Source organism: Pyrus communis, chromosome 12 (assembly GCF_041283825.1).
Source record: "Pyrus communis isolate YQ-2024b chromosome 12, ASM4128382v1, whole genome shotgun sequence".
NCBI classification, from domain to species: Eukaryota; Viridiplantae; Streptophyta; class Magnoliopsida; order Rosales; family Rosaceae; genus Pyrus; species Pyrus communis.
In genome coordinates this window covers 1,839,745-1,856,549 of record NC_142576.1, presented here as the reverse complement: position 1 = coordinate 1,856,549, position 16,805 = coordinate 1,839,745, and the positions used below count along the sequence as shown (strand labels likewise).

At 39.7% G+C, this 16,805-nt stretch overlaps 3 protein-coding genes and 2 non-coding genes across 5 annotated transcripts; 3 read left to right on the top strand and 2 right to left on the bottom strand.

Annotated features, from left to right (window-relative positions):
* Window positions 1-49: 49 nt before the first annotated feature.
* On the top strand, window positions 50-4,009 carry LOC137745843 (P-loop containing nucleoside triphosphate hydrolases superfamily protein). Its single transcript, XM_068485868.2, has 11 exons — window positions 50-299; window positions 551-861; window positions 1,005-1,088; window positions 1,208-1,369; window positions 1,523-1,629; window positions 1,741-1,925; window positions 2,015-2,179; window positions 2,271-2,489; window positions 2,629-2,666; window positions 2,929-3,056; window positions 3,130-4,009. Exons 2-11 carry the CDS (start codon window positions 708-710, stop codon window positions 3,736-3,738), a joined length of 1,851 nt encoding a protein of 616 aa, XP_068341969.2. The 5' UTR covers window positions 50-299; window positions 551-707; the 3' UTR covers window positions 3,739-4,009.
* A 618-nt stretch (window positions 4,010-4,627) lies between these two features.
* LOC137745990 (uncharacterized) lies at window positions 4,628-6,883 on the top strand. Its single transcript, XM_068486033.2, has 2 exons — window positions 4,628-5,113; window positions 6,046-6,883. Exons 1-2 carry the CDS (start codon window positions 4,737-4,739, stop codon window positions 6,698-6,700), a joined length of 1,032 nt encoding a protein of 343 aa, XP_068342134.2. The 5' UTR covers window positions 4,628-4,736; the 3' UTR covers window positions 6,701-6,883.
* Window positions 6,884-7,371: 488 nt separating this feature from the next.
* LOC137746091 (uncharacterized) lies at window positions 7,372-10,236 on the top strand. Its single transcript, XM_068486156.2, has 5 exons — window positions 7,372-7,715; window positions 8,002-8,150; window positions 8,840-9,001; window positions 9,616-9,731; window positions 9,873-10,236. Exons 1-5 carry the CDS (start codon window positions 7,478-7,480, stop codon window positions 9,889-9,891), a joined length of 684 nt encoding a protein of 227 aa, XP_068342257.2. The 5' UTR covers window positions 7,372-7,477; the 3' UTR covers window positions 9,892-10,236.
* Window positions 10,237-11,208: 972 nt separating this feature from the next.
* On the bottom strand, window positions 11,209-11,370 carry LOC137746344 (U1 spliceosomal RNA). The gene has a single exon (XR_011069816.2). It is a non-coding gene; the product is annotated as a U1 spliceosomal RNA (small nuclear RNA).
* Window positions 11,371-13,816: 2,446 nt separating this feature from the next.
* Window positions 13,817-13,978, bottom strand: LOC137746345 (U1 spliceosomal RNA). Its single transcript, XR_011069817.2, has one exon. It is a non-coding gene; the product is annotated as a U1 spliceosomal RNA (small nuclear RNA).
* Window positions 13,979-16,805: the final 2,827 nt, after the last annotated feature.

Below are 16,805 nucleotides of genomic sequence, written 5' to 3'. Positions count from 1 at the left end.
CAACCACTAAAAAATAAAATTGGTGGGAAGTGAATATGGTAGAAGCAAAGCATTTAACTTTTCCCCCCTCCGCTCCACACGCTCCTCTGTCCTGTCCCCTGCCACCATCTCTGAAAAAAAACAGAAGAAAAAAAAAACTGCTTTTACAATACAGTTTTAGATCTTGACCACCCAAACAGAATCTTAAAAACACATGTTTTCCTTAATGTTTTTATTTTATTTTTTATATTTTACTATATTTTACTGTAACAAAAACCCTCACCTGCTAACCAGGGTCGTCAGATTGTTTAATCATTGAGGTAACTTTCCTGGGTTATTGAAATCTGAATTTTTACTATTTTTCTTCCTTTTTTTTAATTAAGATTATCAAATTACTGCTTGTTTTTCTGTTTAAATACCTTTTTTCTTGTACTTGAGAAGAAGTTGGAGGAAGGAAGTGCTTTTATTTTTTAAAGTTCTTTAATTTACATCAACTTTCAGTTGTTTCTTCGTTCTTTATTTGTAAGATTGGTCCTACAAATTCTTGTACTTGACTTAAGTGCTTTCTCAGAACTCAGAAGTGCTTTTTCTCTCTCTTCAAAGGGTCAGCTGTTGTTGTTGTTGTTGTTCTGTTGTGGGAAAAATGTTGGTTTCAGCTGAAAGAAAATGAGCAGATCTCGTTGCTTTCTGTTAATGTGAACGAGTCCTTCCAATTATCGTCGTCTCCGATGGAATCATCTAACGGTCCAGATTCCACCGATGGGTTGCCATCGATTGACTTTTCGGATTCTCCTCCTTCTCTTCCCACCATCTGTACGGACGTCAATGTCGTCCCTGAGCACGAAAGGAATGAGCTTCAGCAGTCGATATCAAATCTTGAAGGTAAAGTTTTTGAAAATTTTCAGTTTCGAGTAAGCTCGTTAGGACGTTTTGCTTCTGGAATGGCTAAAAGCAAAAGCGCTTACGAGCAGAAGTGCTTACTTGATCTAGCAAAAGTTATAATCTTTTTCAATTGGGTTTTGTAGGAGAGATTGCACAGTTGAAGCAGAAGCAGAAGTTCTTGGATGAGAAGAGGAGAGAATCTTTGAACAAGATTATAGACATCAAAGGTAATGTTGGGTCACAATCAGATCAATCATAAATTTCTCCGAAATGTTTTTTTTATTTGTTTTTTTTGTTTCTTTGTTTTTTTGTTTGTTTTGTTGTATCAAGTGAAGTGAGTTTTCAGGTAGTATTCGAGTGTTCTGTCGGGTCCGACCGTTCCTAGTGATCGACAGGAGAAGAATCCGGGAACCCATTTCGGCCGCATCGGAGAAGATCGCGGTTAAGACAGCTGGAACAAGAAAAGAATTTGATTTTGATAAGGTTTTTCCACAAGAAACCAGTCAAGGTTAGTGTTAGGAATTAAAGAAATGCGTGTTTTACAAGTTTGATTATTTTGTTAATTGTTTTGGTTCGTAGTGTTGAGAGTGTGAATCGCACATCAGGAAATTTAAGACTTGTATAATAGTTTAAATGATGTTCGGATTTCCGAATTCTGTAGAAAATGTGTTTGCTGAGGTGGAACCAATTCTCAGATCTGCACTTGATGGCCACAATGTGTGTATTTTTGCTCACGGCCAAACTGGCACAGGCAAGACATATACCATGGTCAGTGATCGAAACTTTGATCAAGCTTTTGTTGTTGCATTTGTGTTCGGTTGTTAGGTGCATTTTCGTTCCAAATGTGCGTAAAATGATGAAAGTTAAATGGATATGCAGGATGGAACTAGTGAGGAGCCTGGGATAATTCCTCGAGCTCTCAAGGAGCTTTTCTGTCAAGCCTCCTTGGATAGCTCGTCCTCTATTTCCTTTTCAATGAGCATGTTGGAAGTTTACATGGGCAATCTCAGAGATCTACTGTCCCCAAAACCCGCCAACAGAACATACGAAACTGTAACAAGATGGTAAGCATTGGTTTGTTTAGTGCCCTTGGTGCTACAATTTCAGCCCATTTGTTAGACTGCTTACTTCACTTTGGCTAACTCTACTACAGCAATCTCAACATTCAAACAGATCCGAAGGGAATGGTGGAAATTGAGGGCCTTACAGAAGTGCAAATTGTCGATTTTGCTAAAGCTAGGTGGTGGTATAATCGGGGGAGGCGAGTTAGATCAACTTCTTGGACGAATGTGAATGAGGCATCTAGCAGGTCTCACTGGTGGGTTCCAGGTCCACTCACATTTTTCCAAATTTTTCATTGGATTATTTTGGTCGATAATTACGTTATGTTTTTAGCTTCATATATCTAGCTTAACGAGGATAACCATATTTCGGAATGGGGATGCCCTGGAAGCTAAAAGGGAAGTGGGCAAACTGTGGATGGTTGATCTTGGAGGAAGCGAACGGTTGCTTAAAACAGGGGCAACTGGACTTACACTTGATGAGGGAAGGGCCATAAACCTTTCTCTTTCCGCTTTGGGTGATGTCATTGCTGCTCTACGAAGGAAGCGAGGCCATGTGCCTTACAGGTAAGTTAGTTGGTATAAACTGTCGGCTTTAAGTTACTTATTCCCTTTTCCCTTTACTTTTTCCCATGGGGCTTCTGTGCTTTTCTCTTTGCTTACTGATTCAGCAAGAATCTGATGCGCTTCAACTTTTCGGTTGCAGGAACAGCAAGCTGACACAAATCCTGAAAGACTCCTTAGGTAGATCCACATTCTTCAAATTTTGTTATGGAACTGAATTTCTTTACACATCAAAGGCTATTTTAAGTTATTTAATATGACAGTACATAAACTTCTCACGTAATATTAATCGTGTTCTCAACAATGGTAATGACCCCACGACAAATCATTATGTTTGTGCACTCAGTTGGTATCCTGAGCGGGGTTACATGATTTTCGCACCCCCTTCATCATCTGGACTTGAAAGTGCTTAACCTTTGTTTTGTAATCCAATATGCTTTAGGTCACGGTTCAAAGGTTTTGATGCTTGTACATGTCAGCCCCTGTGAAGAAGATGTTGGGGAGACGATATGCTCTTTGAGTTTCGCCAAGAGAGCTAGAGCTATAGAGTGTAACAGGGAATTATCAGAGGTACCTCTCTCTAGTTTCTTTGTAATTTTCGGTTTTCTCAGCTGTATGTTTTCTTAACTTACTATTTCTTCAGGACTTGAAGATGCACAGGGAAAAAAGGGTGAAGGAACTGGAAGAAGACATGAGAGAAGCTGAAGAAGAGTGCCATAAAGTTAAAAATCAGATACAAAAGATCGATTTGCTGCTACGCAAAAATATTAACCTCTTTGCAGCCACGTATGGACATTTGAAAGATGAGAAGGCCCCCATTAGTCCCAGAGAAGTTTCGAGGGAAGTTATAGAAACGCCACGAAAGCCAGAGAAAGGAAGCAGAGGGAACAACATTTCAAATTCTTTGCCTCGGTTCATGACTTCCACTGCAGCCAGTCGACAAAGGCAAAGCTATGCAGAAAGAGAAACAGTCGGTAAGGCAAGAAGTTTGAGATCCGTGGCCAGAAGTTCAATCCAATTTACAGCTTCACAGTCAATGAGTTACTCAGACCCTCAAATCAAAGCAATTTTACAAAACTCAAGTAGGAAATCGCGATATGCGCAGGAAGCAGCGGATACTTTACCGGCAGAGAGCCCGAAGTGCAATGGCTCGGAATCATCCAAGACGCGAAGCAAGTTGGTCACTTCGTCCGACCCAAACTTGAGAACTATGCTTGGTCGTCATAGAAGAAGGATGTCTGATCTAATCTAACAGTTTGAGTGTGAGTAAGATTAAAGTAATGTGGTATAGCAAGAATAAGATGCGTGTTCGTGTTTTCGGATTGTTTTTGAGGTTCGTATACTTGATAGTTTGAGTTTGTTCCTGCAAGAGTTTTGCAGCTGAGTGTCGTGTGGGGTGGTTCAAAGTTTGAATTTCAAACTTCAACTGGGATCTGTTAATTATTTGTTTACACGATCCCTTGGTAGTAAACTGATCTGATTAAGGTTGCTGATTTATGTTAAGTTGTTAACAGAATTTTGTAGCTTCTTTTGACACGTTACATCATTATTTCACAAAAAAATACAGTCATTTAGTTAAATCACAACCGTTCACTTGTGAAATGATCGTTTCAGTGATGCAAGAGCGATAAAAAACTGAGACAAAATTTAAAAACCTCATGCAACCTCAAAATAGCAGGCTCAAGGTCGCCCAAGGAGACGAACAAATTTTATACTTGAGAAACACCCCCGGGGGGGGGGGGGGGGGGGGGGGGGGGGGGGGGGGGGGGGGGGGGGGGGGGGGGGTGGGGGGTGGCCGCGAATCACTAGTTATGGGCCTTTCAGAGATAAAAAAAATTATAATTTGTGAATTTTCGTATCCACCATTTAGGCTTGACAAATCGATAGTGTTTGTTGTGTTTATATTATTTTCACGATATACTTTTATTTTATTTTAACAAATCGTGTTTTAAATAATTAACGAATAATCCGATAACGATCCAATTCTTTAATAAATTAACTCAAAACTTATTATTTTTGTATCATTTTATATCGAATTAACAGCTGATGTTACCTCCATGTTCCATGCGACACCGCAGGCAATGGCACGTTCCTCCCAAAACGACATCCTCCCTAACGATACAGGTCTCTCTTGGGCTTCGTGAAACGGCGTCGCTTAAGGCCGTTCCCAATCTTTCTGCAGACCTAAAATTCAGAGTCTTGAATGTATGAAGACTTCAGCGTAAAATCGAATACACGCATCCACACCACATGGCTCTGTGGTCGTCACCGTCAAATTCGTCGCCTAAGGGGATAGTGATAACGGTGCCGGCGCTGGTTCTGACGGCGTCAGTGGCCGCAGTGTTCTTCTTCTTTCTTTTGTACTCTCTCTCGTCGCCTTGCAGTTGCGGCGGCCGCGTCGCCGGTGGGGCTGCTAGTGCTAGTATTGCGCGAGTCGGCGATGTCGGTGGACCGAGTGTCGGCGTGGCGGAGGGCGGAGGAGGAGGAGAGACGATATGGTCGTCGAAGGAGGATGTGGAGTGGGTGAAGGATCAGATCCGAGTGAATGGGTTGCATATGCAAGATAACGTGTTGAGGAAGGGAATTAACCCTCGCACCAGAGCTCAGCAGCTTCAAGATCTCTTGGAGTCAGTATTCTCTCTCTCTCTCTCTCTCTCTCTCTAGAAGTACCTCTATAATATTATGTGCACATTTGTATGATTAGAAATGGGGACTTGGATTTGTGCAGCGGGATTGGGAATTGGGATTTCAATTGATTTTTTCATGGGGTTTGGGAATTGAGAATTCAGTATTCTCTCTCTAGAAGTACCTCTATAATATAATGTGCACATTGTATGATTAGAATGGGGACTTGAATTTGTGCAGTGGGATTGGGAATTGGGACTTCAATTGATTTTAACATGGGATTTGGGAATTCAATTGTGAATTAGTAAACTCTATAATCTTGGATTCAAAGCTGTCAACTTTAATTTTGAGTACCAGTTCATGTGATTTTTGTGCCAAGTGAGGATGTGGGGGAGATGAGATTACATTAGTGAACTTCGATTTTCATGAGATTGCGGCAATAAACTTTTATTTGTTTTAGTTATGTGGACGTGAACTCGAATTTGTTGCTGAAGTTCTGCATTTTCTTTACAATATATCTTTTCGATGCTGAGTTGGGCAAGTACCCGTTGTGCTCTGTTTGGTTTATGTAAAAGCACAGGGTTAGGTTGGAGAGAAACGAAAAGGTTAAGTTTGATGATCGGCTAGATTTATAGAACATGGATTTAGACTAGATCATATACTTTGAAGTGATTTGTTCTATTCCTTTTGTTTCGATAGACGTTTCTTTGTATTATTTTTGTTATTCGATGATTCTTTAACTTGAGTATTCTCTTACTTGGTTGGTTGGTTAGGTGATTTCTCGTTCTCTCCACGTGCTTTTCTCTGCCTGCAGTTATCATGTATTCAATTGTTTGCGGGTCAATTGAATCACTGGAAAGTTATTCATTTCATGTTCTGTGAATATAGGGATGATTTTGTACAAATAATTGACCAATCGTTTCACAATTTTCAGATTCAAGGGTATATCTCATTATGAAGGACCTGATTCGGAAAACCATACTGCTCTCCCATGCCCTGGTGAGCTCCTAACTGAGGAGCACCACAGTAACTACGGTGAGCCTTGGGCAGGCGGGCGAGATGTTTTTGAGTTCCTCGCTCAGTCCTCTCATCTGAAGCCCGACTCAATTGTCCTTGAGATTGGCTGTGGTACCCTCCGAGTTGGTTTGCATTTCATTCGCTATCTTAATCCCGGACACTTCCACTGTCTTGAAAGAGATGAGCTCTCACTAATGGCTGCCTTTAGATACGAGCTTCCTTCCCAAGGTCTTCTGCACAAGCGCCCTTTGATTGTGAAGGGCGACAACATGGACTTCAGCAGATTTGGTTCAGATGTTGTTTATGACTTGATCTATGCTAGTGCTGTGTTTCTTCATATGCCTGGTAACCTTGTGTGGATTGGATTAGAGAGATTGACAAATAAACTGAAACCCTATGACGGGCGAATCTTCGTGTCCCATAATATCAAATTCTGTTCGCGGTTGGGAGGAGACGAATGTACAAAGCGGCTTACAAATTTAGGCCTGGAGTATGTCAGAAAGCATACACATGACAGCTTGCTATTTAACCACTACGAAATCTGGTTCGAGTTTAGGAGGACGAAGGCTTAAAGTTGCAGAATTTATTCTTTTTTTCACTGCCTTTCGTCCTAATTTAGATACGGGATGATGTGAACCGGCAGATCGATTGTGCAGGAGGCTGAGGTCTGCTTTGTATTTTTGAATAGAAGTGTAACTTGTAAGATTTTGATAACACTTTCTTTGAATTTATATAAGCCATTCATTCTTTCTTCAGCAGTTGCTTAATAAGTTGCATTATTCCTGGTCAACTTAAATTTTCTCTTGCAATTTCGTAGTCACGATAATGACTTGCCTATGCCCGCTATGCCATTGTGTCGATTCTTAACCAAGTCATGCTCGGTTGTGATGATATTTCAACTTAATAGGTGCGTTTCGTCTTAATAAGTTGCAAGTTGCAAATAACTTACCTATGCCCGCTATATGTTGTTGTGGTGGTTATTAACCTAGTCAATCTCGGTTGTGACTATATTTCAACCTAATAGGTACGTTTCTTCTAATGAGTTGCAAATTGCAAATAACTACCGATATCCACTATGCCATTGTGGCGCTTCTTAACCTAGTTACGCTCGGTTGTGACGATACTTCAACCTGATAGGTACGTTTCTTCTAATAAGTTGCAAATTGCAAATATTTACTTTTTGGGGGGCTAAATAAAAACATAGAAAGTATTAACGACGTCGTTCAAGGAAGAGGGTTTTGCATTTCCTTCAACCCGTCTGTGTGTTCCCAAAACCCCGAATCTGCAGACTAAAACCCTAAATCGTAATCAAAGAGAAATAGAGACCAAAAAGAGCAACATTTTCGAGAATGCATCGCTCTTCGCGAATCATAAGCACCACATTCTGCAACAAAAACTCGAACTTCCCGTCATCTTTCTTCGGCTACCGTTACGGTGACCGCAACCTCGCTCCGTCGTTCCACCGCCCGATCTCCACCACGACGCACCTGGATAACTCATGGATGAACAAGATCAAAGGGGTCTTCACCGGCAACAAGACCTCTCCGGAAGATGCAAAGTCCAGCTCCGATTCGTTCACGCTGCTTCGTCCGTCCCTTTATTTCAACTTTGTTTTTTTTTTTTTTGGGGTTCCTGATCACACGTATCTCTGAGATTTGAATATTTTGTTTTCGAGTTTTTATGCTTGAAGTTTCGAGCTTTTTGTCAAACCTATTTGATATTAAGAAAGAATGTAAATTTTCCGAGCGTTTGGTTCCAGGGTTTTGTTTTAACTTCTTAACTCAGTTAAATTTTGTGTAAATTTGAGAGATTGGTTGGAAATTCATGGTTCCATTAACGATAATTATTTGTTTGTTTCTTGGGTTGATTATAGGATTTGCGGATGAGATGAAGAATGCTAGAAGAATCGGGGCGTTCAAGCAATACATTGTGGGGAGAAGCAGTGAAGCTACTTTTGCCGATGCTTTCGAGAAGCAGGAAGCGATTATTCGCTATCTCGGAGGATTTGATTCCACTGGAGAGGTTGGTTTTACCCTTTTAAATTGATGTTTTACTTGTTATTTTTTTGCCAGATGAAATATCTGTTTGGTCCATTTGGCAATGTGTATACTTGTGTGCTTATGCTTGTAAAGTTCAAGTCTCATAAAATAAGTCTTGTAATAGTCCAATTAGCTACAACACTATTTCCTATGTTCTTAAGAAAAAGTGCCATTGCACACAAAATCTTGGTTTGCCTCTGGTTTTTGTGGGAATCTGGATATCTCTCAGTTAAACTAATCCATCCTACATAGTTTTAGTGCCAATATTTGTGACTTGCATACGAGATTGTTCGCCTATCTTTTTAATTCCGCTTTCCTTTTCCATATTCTTTGCCAATTTCTCTTGCCTATTTCTTTTATGGAATTGCTTTAAACTCGAGTTCTTTTTCCTCCTTAAACTGCCAATATAATCACTACAGAGAAATGAGCTATTAAGCTGAAGGAAACTTCATTATTCACAGGATGCGGTTCAAAGTATTTACTTATTGGAATTTCAAAATGATTCATATTAGGTTTATGTGCATAGATTGTGTCTGGTTAAGTCTCTTGATTATAGTTTTAGGTCTTTTGATTTACTTATTGTAATTTCAAAATGATTCATATTAGGTTTATGTGCGTAGATTGTGTCTGGTTAAGTCTCTTGATTATAGTTTTAGGTCTTTTGTTTTGTAGAATCTCCAAGTTGCTCAAAAACAAGAAGCAGCAAAGCATTGCAAGTGCACGATTGCTGATGTTGAGAATGCTCTTGCAAAATTCACGTGGGCTAGAGAAGCACAAAAGAAGATGGAGAATTTAAAGAAAGAAGGGAAACCAATGCCAAAGAACATTAACGAGGTATTATTTCTCAGATTTCAACCTTCGTAAAACGGATTTACCTTGCAGAAATTAGTACTTAACTTCAGAATGTCTCATAGCTTTTGCTATCTGTGTCTTGGCTTGTTTTCTTATCTTTGGGGGGACTTTATGGTTTTCCGAATCAGGGCATGTTTCAATAGCCACGTTGAATTATGTGTGATTGCTTCCTTCAAGATGAATTAATAAGTTAGTGGAGGCATGCGAGTTGCTTCCATTGGATGAACTGAATTCGTATTATTTATGTGGGTGTGTATGTGTTGTAGGCATTGATGAGGAAAATGAGAGGGGTTTGATGATTAAAGGAGAAGTTTAAATCATATTGCTTATGGAGTCCTTGGTTTGTTTAGCTACACTTTTTTCCTGTAACATCCACACAACACAAAATTCTGATAACGATTTACGACTGTAGGAAACATTGCTTTTGTAAGTTGTCAAAATTGAACTGTATCACGGTTTCCCGTTTAGATTAGTGGATAGAGCAAGTGGTAATGACCATTAGTTATGGTTAGAAAATGAAAGTTTTATTTTGTGGATATTTCCATGACATTGAAACATGGAAAACTCATTGCTAACTCTAAATTTCGGCTCCTCAGGTGCAAAAATTGATGGGTTCAACGCCATTTGACCTTGCCAAGTCTAATTTGGCTAAGAGTGGGCAAATCAGTAGGAATGCCCTCTGTCCATGTGGCTCCAAGAAGAGATACAAACGGTATACTTTCCGCCCTGCATTCTCTTACCAAGATTTGGGCAGTTATTTTTATTTCTCAGAAATGATAATCTTACTTATTTGATTCATATGCATAGGTTTTAAGATTGATAAGTTTATGCGTCTCTATTATTTGTTATCAAGGTGTTGCGGCAAGGATTGATGCGTTCCAAGGATAAAAGAGCAAGGAAAGCCCTTGCTTCCGTCATGAGTATGGAGAGATGCTGAGAGCTCGAAGAATCAATTTTGCAGTTTTGGAGCCTCTGATTAATTTTGGTTAGGGTTTAGCCTTCTTGATGTTCCTTTTCTGCTTGATCAGACCAGATCGTCTCGACATTTGTTTATACAAATAATAAATTGTAGTGAAAGAACGGAGGCAGATGAAATTTGATTAGAAAATGCGTGCAAGTGTAATTTTTTCTACTCTTGGGCACTTGCCATTGTCAGTAGCTCGGCTTTGTTATATTATTCAAGACTTTTCAGTACACTGGTCATTTTATTTGGTTTATTCTTCGATTTTCCATGACGTTGAGAGTCCAATTGTGTTTTTCATTTGACTAGTTGATAATGATATTCTAAACTAATCTAACTTACCAAGAGAATTTGAACTGGAATGCAAGTGACCGCAGCACCCACATTACCACCTCAATCTCACCGGCATCATTGTCGGTGAAGACGTGGTTCAGGGAGTCGATCCAGAGGTGTTTGAAGAACTCCAGCAGTACTCCTGCATGCAGGTGGAGCCGTGGAGGTGAGGGAAGAAGCTGGCGGTCGAACACCAGCTTTCTGGGCTTGTTGGACCAATCAAGTTGTAGGTTACCTACTACAGCCTATTTATAGAGAACTAAGGAGTTAACATTAGCGTTTGGGTTCGTTGAACTTATTAGCAGTGTTATCTAGTCTGCAGACCAACGAAGGAATATTCTATAAGATTCATGGATTGTGCTTCCGAGAATCTTGTTGTGCTAAGAGTTTGATAGGTCATTACTATCCAGGTAATTTGTGCAGGTCGCATGGCCATTGACTTGGACCGTTTGCAATGAATTGAGCCCGAGGGCCTATTGATTCTAGGCTTTGAGGGCATTTGTTGACCGAGCCCGAGAGTCTATTGATTCTAGGCTTTGAGGGCCTTTGTAGACCGTTTGCAGTGAATTGAGCCCGAGCCTATTGATTCTAGGCCCTAAATTGAGCCCGAGGGCCTATTGATTCTAGGCTTTGAGGGCATTTGTTGACCGAGCCCGAGAGTCTATTGATTCTAGGCTTTGAGGGCCTTTGTAGACCGTTTGCAGTGAATTGAGACCGAGCCTATTGATTCTAGGCTTTGAGGGCCTTTGTAGAGAATGTGACCCTTTAGCTCGTTAAGGTTTGACTACATACAATAGTCATTTTTGTACACGTGACACACAATATTAATGGAAACCGTAACATACCAAAACTGATAGAAACCACGGAAGATAAATATTTTCCAGACTGAATTGATGAAGGGGCCGCGCGAACGCAGGCCCCAACAGCAATAAATAAAGACGTTGGCTCTCCTACGTTGAGGAGACCATAAGCAGCCACCCCTCCTAAGTGCAATGGAGGTCACCAGCCTAGGCCATGAGCCTTCATGATCGCCCATCGACCCCGTCCAGGTAAGTACGTTACTATGTGCCTCGCGTTCCCGTTTTATACGTCTGTCTCGTCTCTACACCCCTGCGTTGCTCGATGTGGGACTGTTTGATGTCTCAGACCGAATGCCAAAACTATTCCTTGCTTTGATTTCTCAGACCAAATACAACGCATTTTAGCATTAGAATTTGTTCTCACTTGATAAGAACCAAATAAATTCAAATTAATAAAATTGAATAATTTATTGGAAGATTTTGCCACAAACACCATATGATAAACAACTATCTATTATATTGCCTGGTAGTAATAAAGTAAATAATTCCATTCACCAAAATTCAACTAGTAATTAAATTAGTGCTCTGTGTTGGGAGCCGGCGGACCAGAGATCCGGACCACTCACTTTAAATTCTACGGACACCATTAACACATCTCATTGGTCCACCTGACACAAATCAACAGTTTAGATCTCTTTATCTTCCTTGAATGGTCCGAATCTCTGTCCACTAGCTCAAGAAGTCTAACTCTGAATCTCGATTCCCCATAAAATTGAATGTCACGTCAAAGTGCTGTTAAATTATGCCCGAAATTGCTATCAATCCTAGTTGGTTTTCATCAAACAAGAATAGCTGATAAATTAATTTATTAGGAGATTAAGACTTTGTAGCAACTTTGGTTAAAAAAATTTGGTAAGGCCACTATATTCTACAAACCCAATTTCAAAGTCTTTCATGATCTTTAATAATATTTGTAATTTTGTACGTATAAATTCAATCCAATACATCATCATTGACATCATAGCATAGTAGTTTGTTATTTAACTTTGTCCTACATTTTTAAATATTGTTGCTCATAATATCTAGTGTTTTCTCATTTCTATCACCTCTCTAACTTGTTATGCAGACCGATCTGTCCAGAATCGCTCTCCGTCCGTTCAGGCTATCCGACGCCGACGATGTCTTGTCATTCGGAGGTGATGATCAAGTGACTCGAGTCCTCCGCGGATTCAAGACGTTGACAACCAAAGACGAGGCTTTGAATTTCATCAAGAACGTTTGCATTCCCCACCCATGGCGGTGGTCTATATGCATCGATGACCTTTCGATTGGTTTCGTGACCATGTTTCCGGGATCAGGTGATGATCGGCATAAGGCAGATATGGGGTATACCTTAGCTGCAAGGTATTGGGGCCTAGGGATAACAACAAAGGCAGTTAAGATTGCACTCTCTCAAGTTTTCAAGGACTACCCTGATTTGGTTAGGTTGCAGTCTTTTGTAGCTGTGGAGAATAAGGCCTCTCAGAGAGTTTTGGAGAAAGTAGGGTTTCAGCGGGAGGGTGTGCTGAGAAAGTATCTCTATCTTAAGGGAGATATAAAGGACATGGTTGTTTATAGTTTTTTGTCAAGTGATTTGAGTAATGAACTAATTACCCACCCGTCAAGTAGGGACGAAAGTCGGCCTTAGTGATGCCGAGTGGAAGGGGCGTTGCTGAATGGATTGTACATTAGGGATAACAAGTTGATCTTCTTCAAGAGTTCATAGACTTCTTTACTAACCAAATAATTTGCAATTTTCTTACGTAACATGGTGTTATTGGCGTCTCTAATTCATTTTGAACTTGCAGTATATTTTCGAATTTTTTCTTATTTTGTTCTTAATGTTTCGTTCATACAGTAAATTGTAATGAAATTGAGCGAGGTTGAAGAAGTTTGATTAGGAAATGCATGAATCTGCAATTTTACAATCTCTCTTTCGTATTTGGGTGGCATGACAGTAGTGGCTAGGTTAACTTAATTCCCATGACATAATGACCATAATACTGATTCTTTAGTAGGCACTTTTGTTAGAAGTACTTCTATAGAAAAATATTAAAAAAAATTATTAAAACTCTAATTAATTTGATGTTGAGACACCAACTGCTTTTTGGGCTTGTTGGACCAATCAGGTTATAGGTTACCTACAACGGGCTATTTATAAAGAACTAAGGAGTTAAAATTAGCATTTGGGTTCGTTGAACTTGTTAGCAGAGTGTTACCTAGTCTACAGACTAGCAGAGGAATATTCCTTTAAGATTCATGGATTGTGCTTCGAAGAATCTTGATGTGCTAAGAGTTTGATAGGCAAGCCCATTACTATCCATGTAATTTGTACAAGTCTCGTGACCATTAACTTGGACCGTTTGCAATGAATTGAGCCCGAGGGCCCTATTGATTCTAGGCTTTTACGACCTTCGTAGAGAATGTGACCCATTAGCTCGTGAATGTTTAACTAAGTATTTCATCAAAGGCAATAGAGTAAATCATATTTGATAACGTGTTCCCATTGATTGGGATATTTTACGTTTTAACAATAATAATGACTGTTGGATTTGAGAGGCCTCTCAACGCCTCCAACCCTACAAAGTAAAACTAATTAAGGAGGATTAAGAGATCCTTACGGATATAAACCAAGACAGATAATATTTTCTTAACTGAATTGATGAAGGGGCCGCGCGAACGCAGGCCCTCACAGCAACAAATTATGACGTTGGCTCTCCTACGTTGAGGAGACCATAAGCAGCTACCCCTCCTAAGTGCAATGGAGGTCACCATCCTAGCTCATGAGCTTTAATGATCGCCTATCAACCACGTCCAGGTAAGTAAGTTGTAAGGAGCCTCTCGTTCCTCTTTTATACGTCGGTCTCGTCTCTCCACCGCTGCGTTGCTCGATGTGGGACTGTTTGATGTCTCAGACCAAATGCCAAAACTCTCTTCCTTGCTTTGATTTCTCAGACCAAATACAACGCATTTTAGCATTAGAGTTTGTTCTCACTTGATAAGAACCAAATAAACTCAAATTAATAAAATTGAATAATTTATTGGAAGATTTTGCCACAAACACCAAATGAAAAACAACTAGCTATTATATTGCCTGGTAGTAATAAAGTAAATAATTCTCATTCACCAAAATTCAACTAGTGATTAAACTAGTGCTCTGTGTCGGAAGCCGGCGGATCAGAGATCCGGACCACTCACTCTAAATTCTACGGACACCATTGACCCATCTCACTAGTCCACCTGACACAAACCAACAGTTGGGATCTCTTTATCTCCCTTGAATGGTCCGAATCTCAGCTGGCTCCGAACTTCTGACTCTGAATTGCGATTCCTCATAAAGTTGAATGTTACGTCAAAGTGCTGTTAAATTATGCCCGAAACTGCTATCAATCCTAGTTGGTTTTCATCAAACAAGAATAGCTGATAAATTCATTTATTAGGAGATTAAGACTTTGTAGCAACTTTGGTTAAAAAATTTGGTAAGGCCACTATATTCTACAAACCCCATTTCAAAGTTTTCATGATCTTTAATAATATTTGTAATTTTGTACGTATAAATTCAATCCAATACATCATCATTGACATCATAGCATAGTTGTTTGTTATTTAACTTTGTCATACATTTTTAAATATTGTTGCTCGTAATATCTAGTGTTTTCTCATTTCTATCACCTCTGTAACTTGTTATGCAGACCGATCTGTCCAGAATCACTCTCCGTCCGTTCAGGCTATCCGACGCCGACGACATATTGTCCTTCGGAGGTGATGATCAAGTGACTCGAGTCCTCCGCGAATTCAAGACTTTGACAACCAAAGACGAGGCTTTGAATTTCATAAAGAACGTTTGCATTCCCCACCCATGGTGGCGGTCGATATGCATCGATGACCGTTCGATTGGTTTCGTGACCATGTTCCGGGGATTAGGTGATGATCGGCATAAGGCATATATGGGGTATGCTTTAGCTGCAAGGTATTGGGGCCTAGGGATAACAACAAAGGCAGTTAAGATTGCACTCTCTCAAGTTTTCAAGGACTACCCTGATTTGGTTAGGTAGCAGTCTTTTGTAGCTGTGGAGAATAAGGCCTCTCAGAGAGTTTTGGAGAAAGTAGGGTTTCAGCGGGAGGGTGTGCTGAGAAAGTATCTCTATCTTAAGGGAGATATAAAGTACATGGTTGTATACAGTTTTTTGTCAAGTGATTTGAGTAATGATCTCTAAAGTAATGAATTAATTACCCACCCGTCGAGTGGGGACGAAAGTCGGCCTTAGTGATGCCGAGTGGAAGGGGCGTTGCTGAATGGATAAAAGTACATTAGGGATAACAAGTTGATCTTCTCCAAGAGTTCATAGACTTCTTTACTAACCAAATAATTTGCAATTTTCTTACGTAACATGGTGTTATTGGCGTCTCTAATTTGTTTTAAACTTGCAGTTTATTTCTGAATTTTTTCTTATTTTGTTCTTAATGTTTCGTTCATACAGTAAATTGTAATGAAATTGGCGAGGTTGAAGAAGTTTGATTAGGAAATGCATGAATCTGCAATTTTACAATCTCTCTTTCGTATTTGGGTGGCATGACGGTAGTGGCTAGGTTAACTTAATTCCCATGACATAATGACCATATTACTGATTCTGTAGGAAGCAAGTACTTCTATAGAAAAATATTAATTTTTTTATTAAAACTCTAATTAATTTGATGTTGAGACACCAACTGCTTCAGTTGCTGGAGTTCTTGATTCCGCTCTTCAAATTCTTTCAGACTTCAATTCTGGATAGCCACAGCCCGTTTCACGATGGTATTCTCCCCTACCAGTCCTTCAGTTTGTTGTTTTAGCACTTGTTTTGATTTTGGAAACTAAGGTCATCTCCAACCTACCCAGCTAAATGGTCATTGGGCTAAAAATAGCTTGAAATGGCACAAAAACCGTTTTCAACCTAGGACTAGACCAAAGGGCTTGTGGCTAGGTCAAAACCCCCAAATCAGGCTAGCGAGCTAGACATTTCCAGCCAGCCCTCCAGCGCTAGAATGTCAAGCTTGACATTTTGTCAACCCTTTAGATCCAGAATGTCAAATGTCAAGCTTGACATTTTGTCAACCCTCAAGCTCCAGAATGTTAAGCTTGACATTTTGTCAACCCTCAAGCTCAACTCATTTGAATGTCAATGGCTAACTGGTGTTAGCATGAAGTCAGCTAGCAATGGCTAGTTGCCGTCAGATTACCGTTGGAATTTGATTTTTTTTTTTTTTGACGAATTTAAAAAAAAAATTCTAATTTTTTTTCCTATAAATACCTAAGACCAACTCCAATGGTGGGCTAAAAGCCAAATTACCCCCCAAAATTTCCCCCCAAACGCACTCCAACCCAAGGGGAAATTTTGAGCTAATTGCTAAATACTAAACCAATGCCAAATTCCCCCCGACATTTAGCCCAGAAATCGGGGTGGACTCTACCCAATATTTATCGGAATTTAAATTTTTTTAGATTAAAATGTTCATAAAATTAATTTACGATAGTCTACATATTTATTTTTTTTTAAAATTTAATTTAACAAAAAAAAAAAGCCTAAATTCATTCTTTAATAATCCCGGGCTAAAATTTTAAGGTAAAATGGTTGGAGTAGAAAAGCTGTTTTTGGGCTAAAAAATTTGTCTT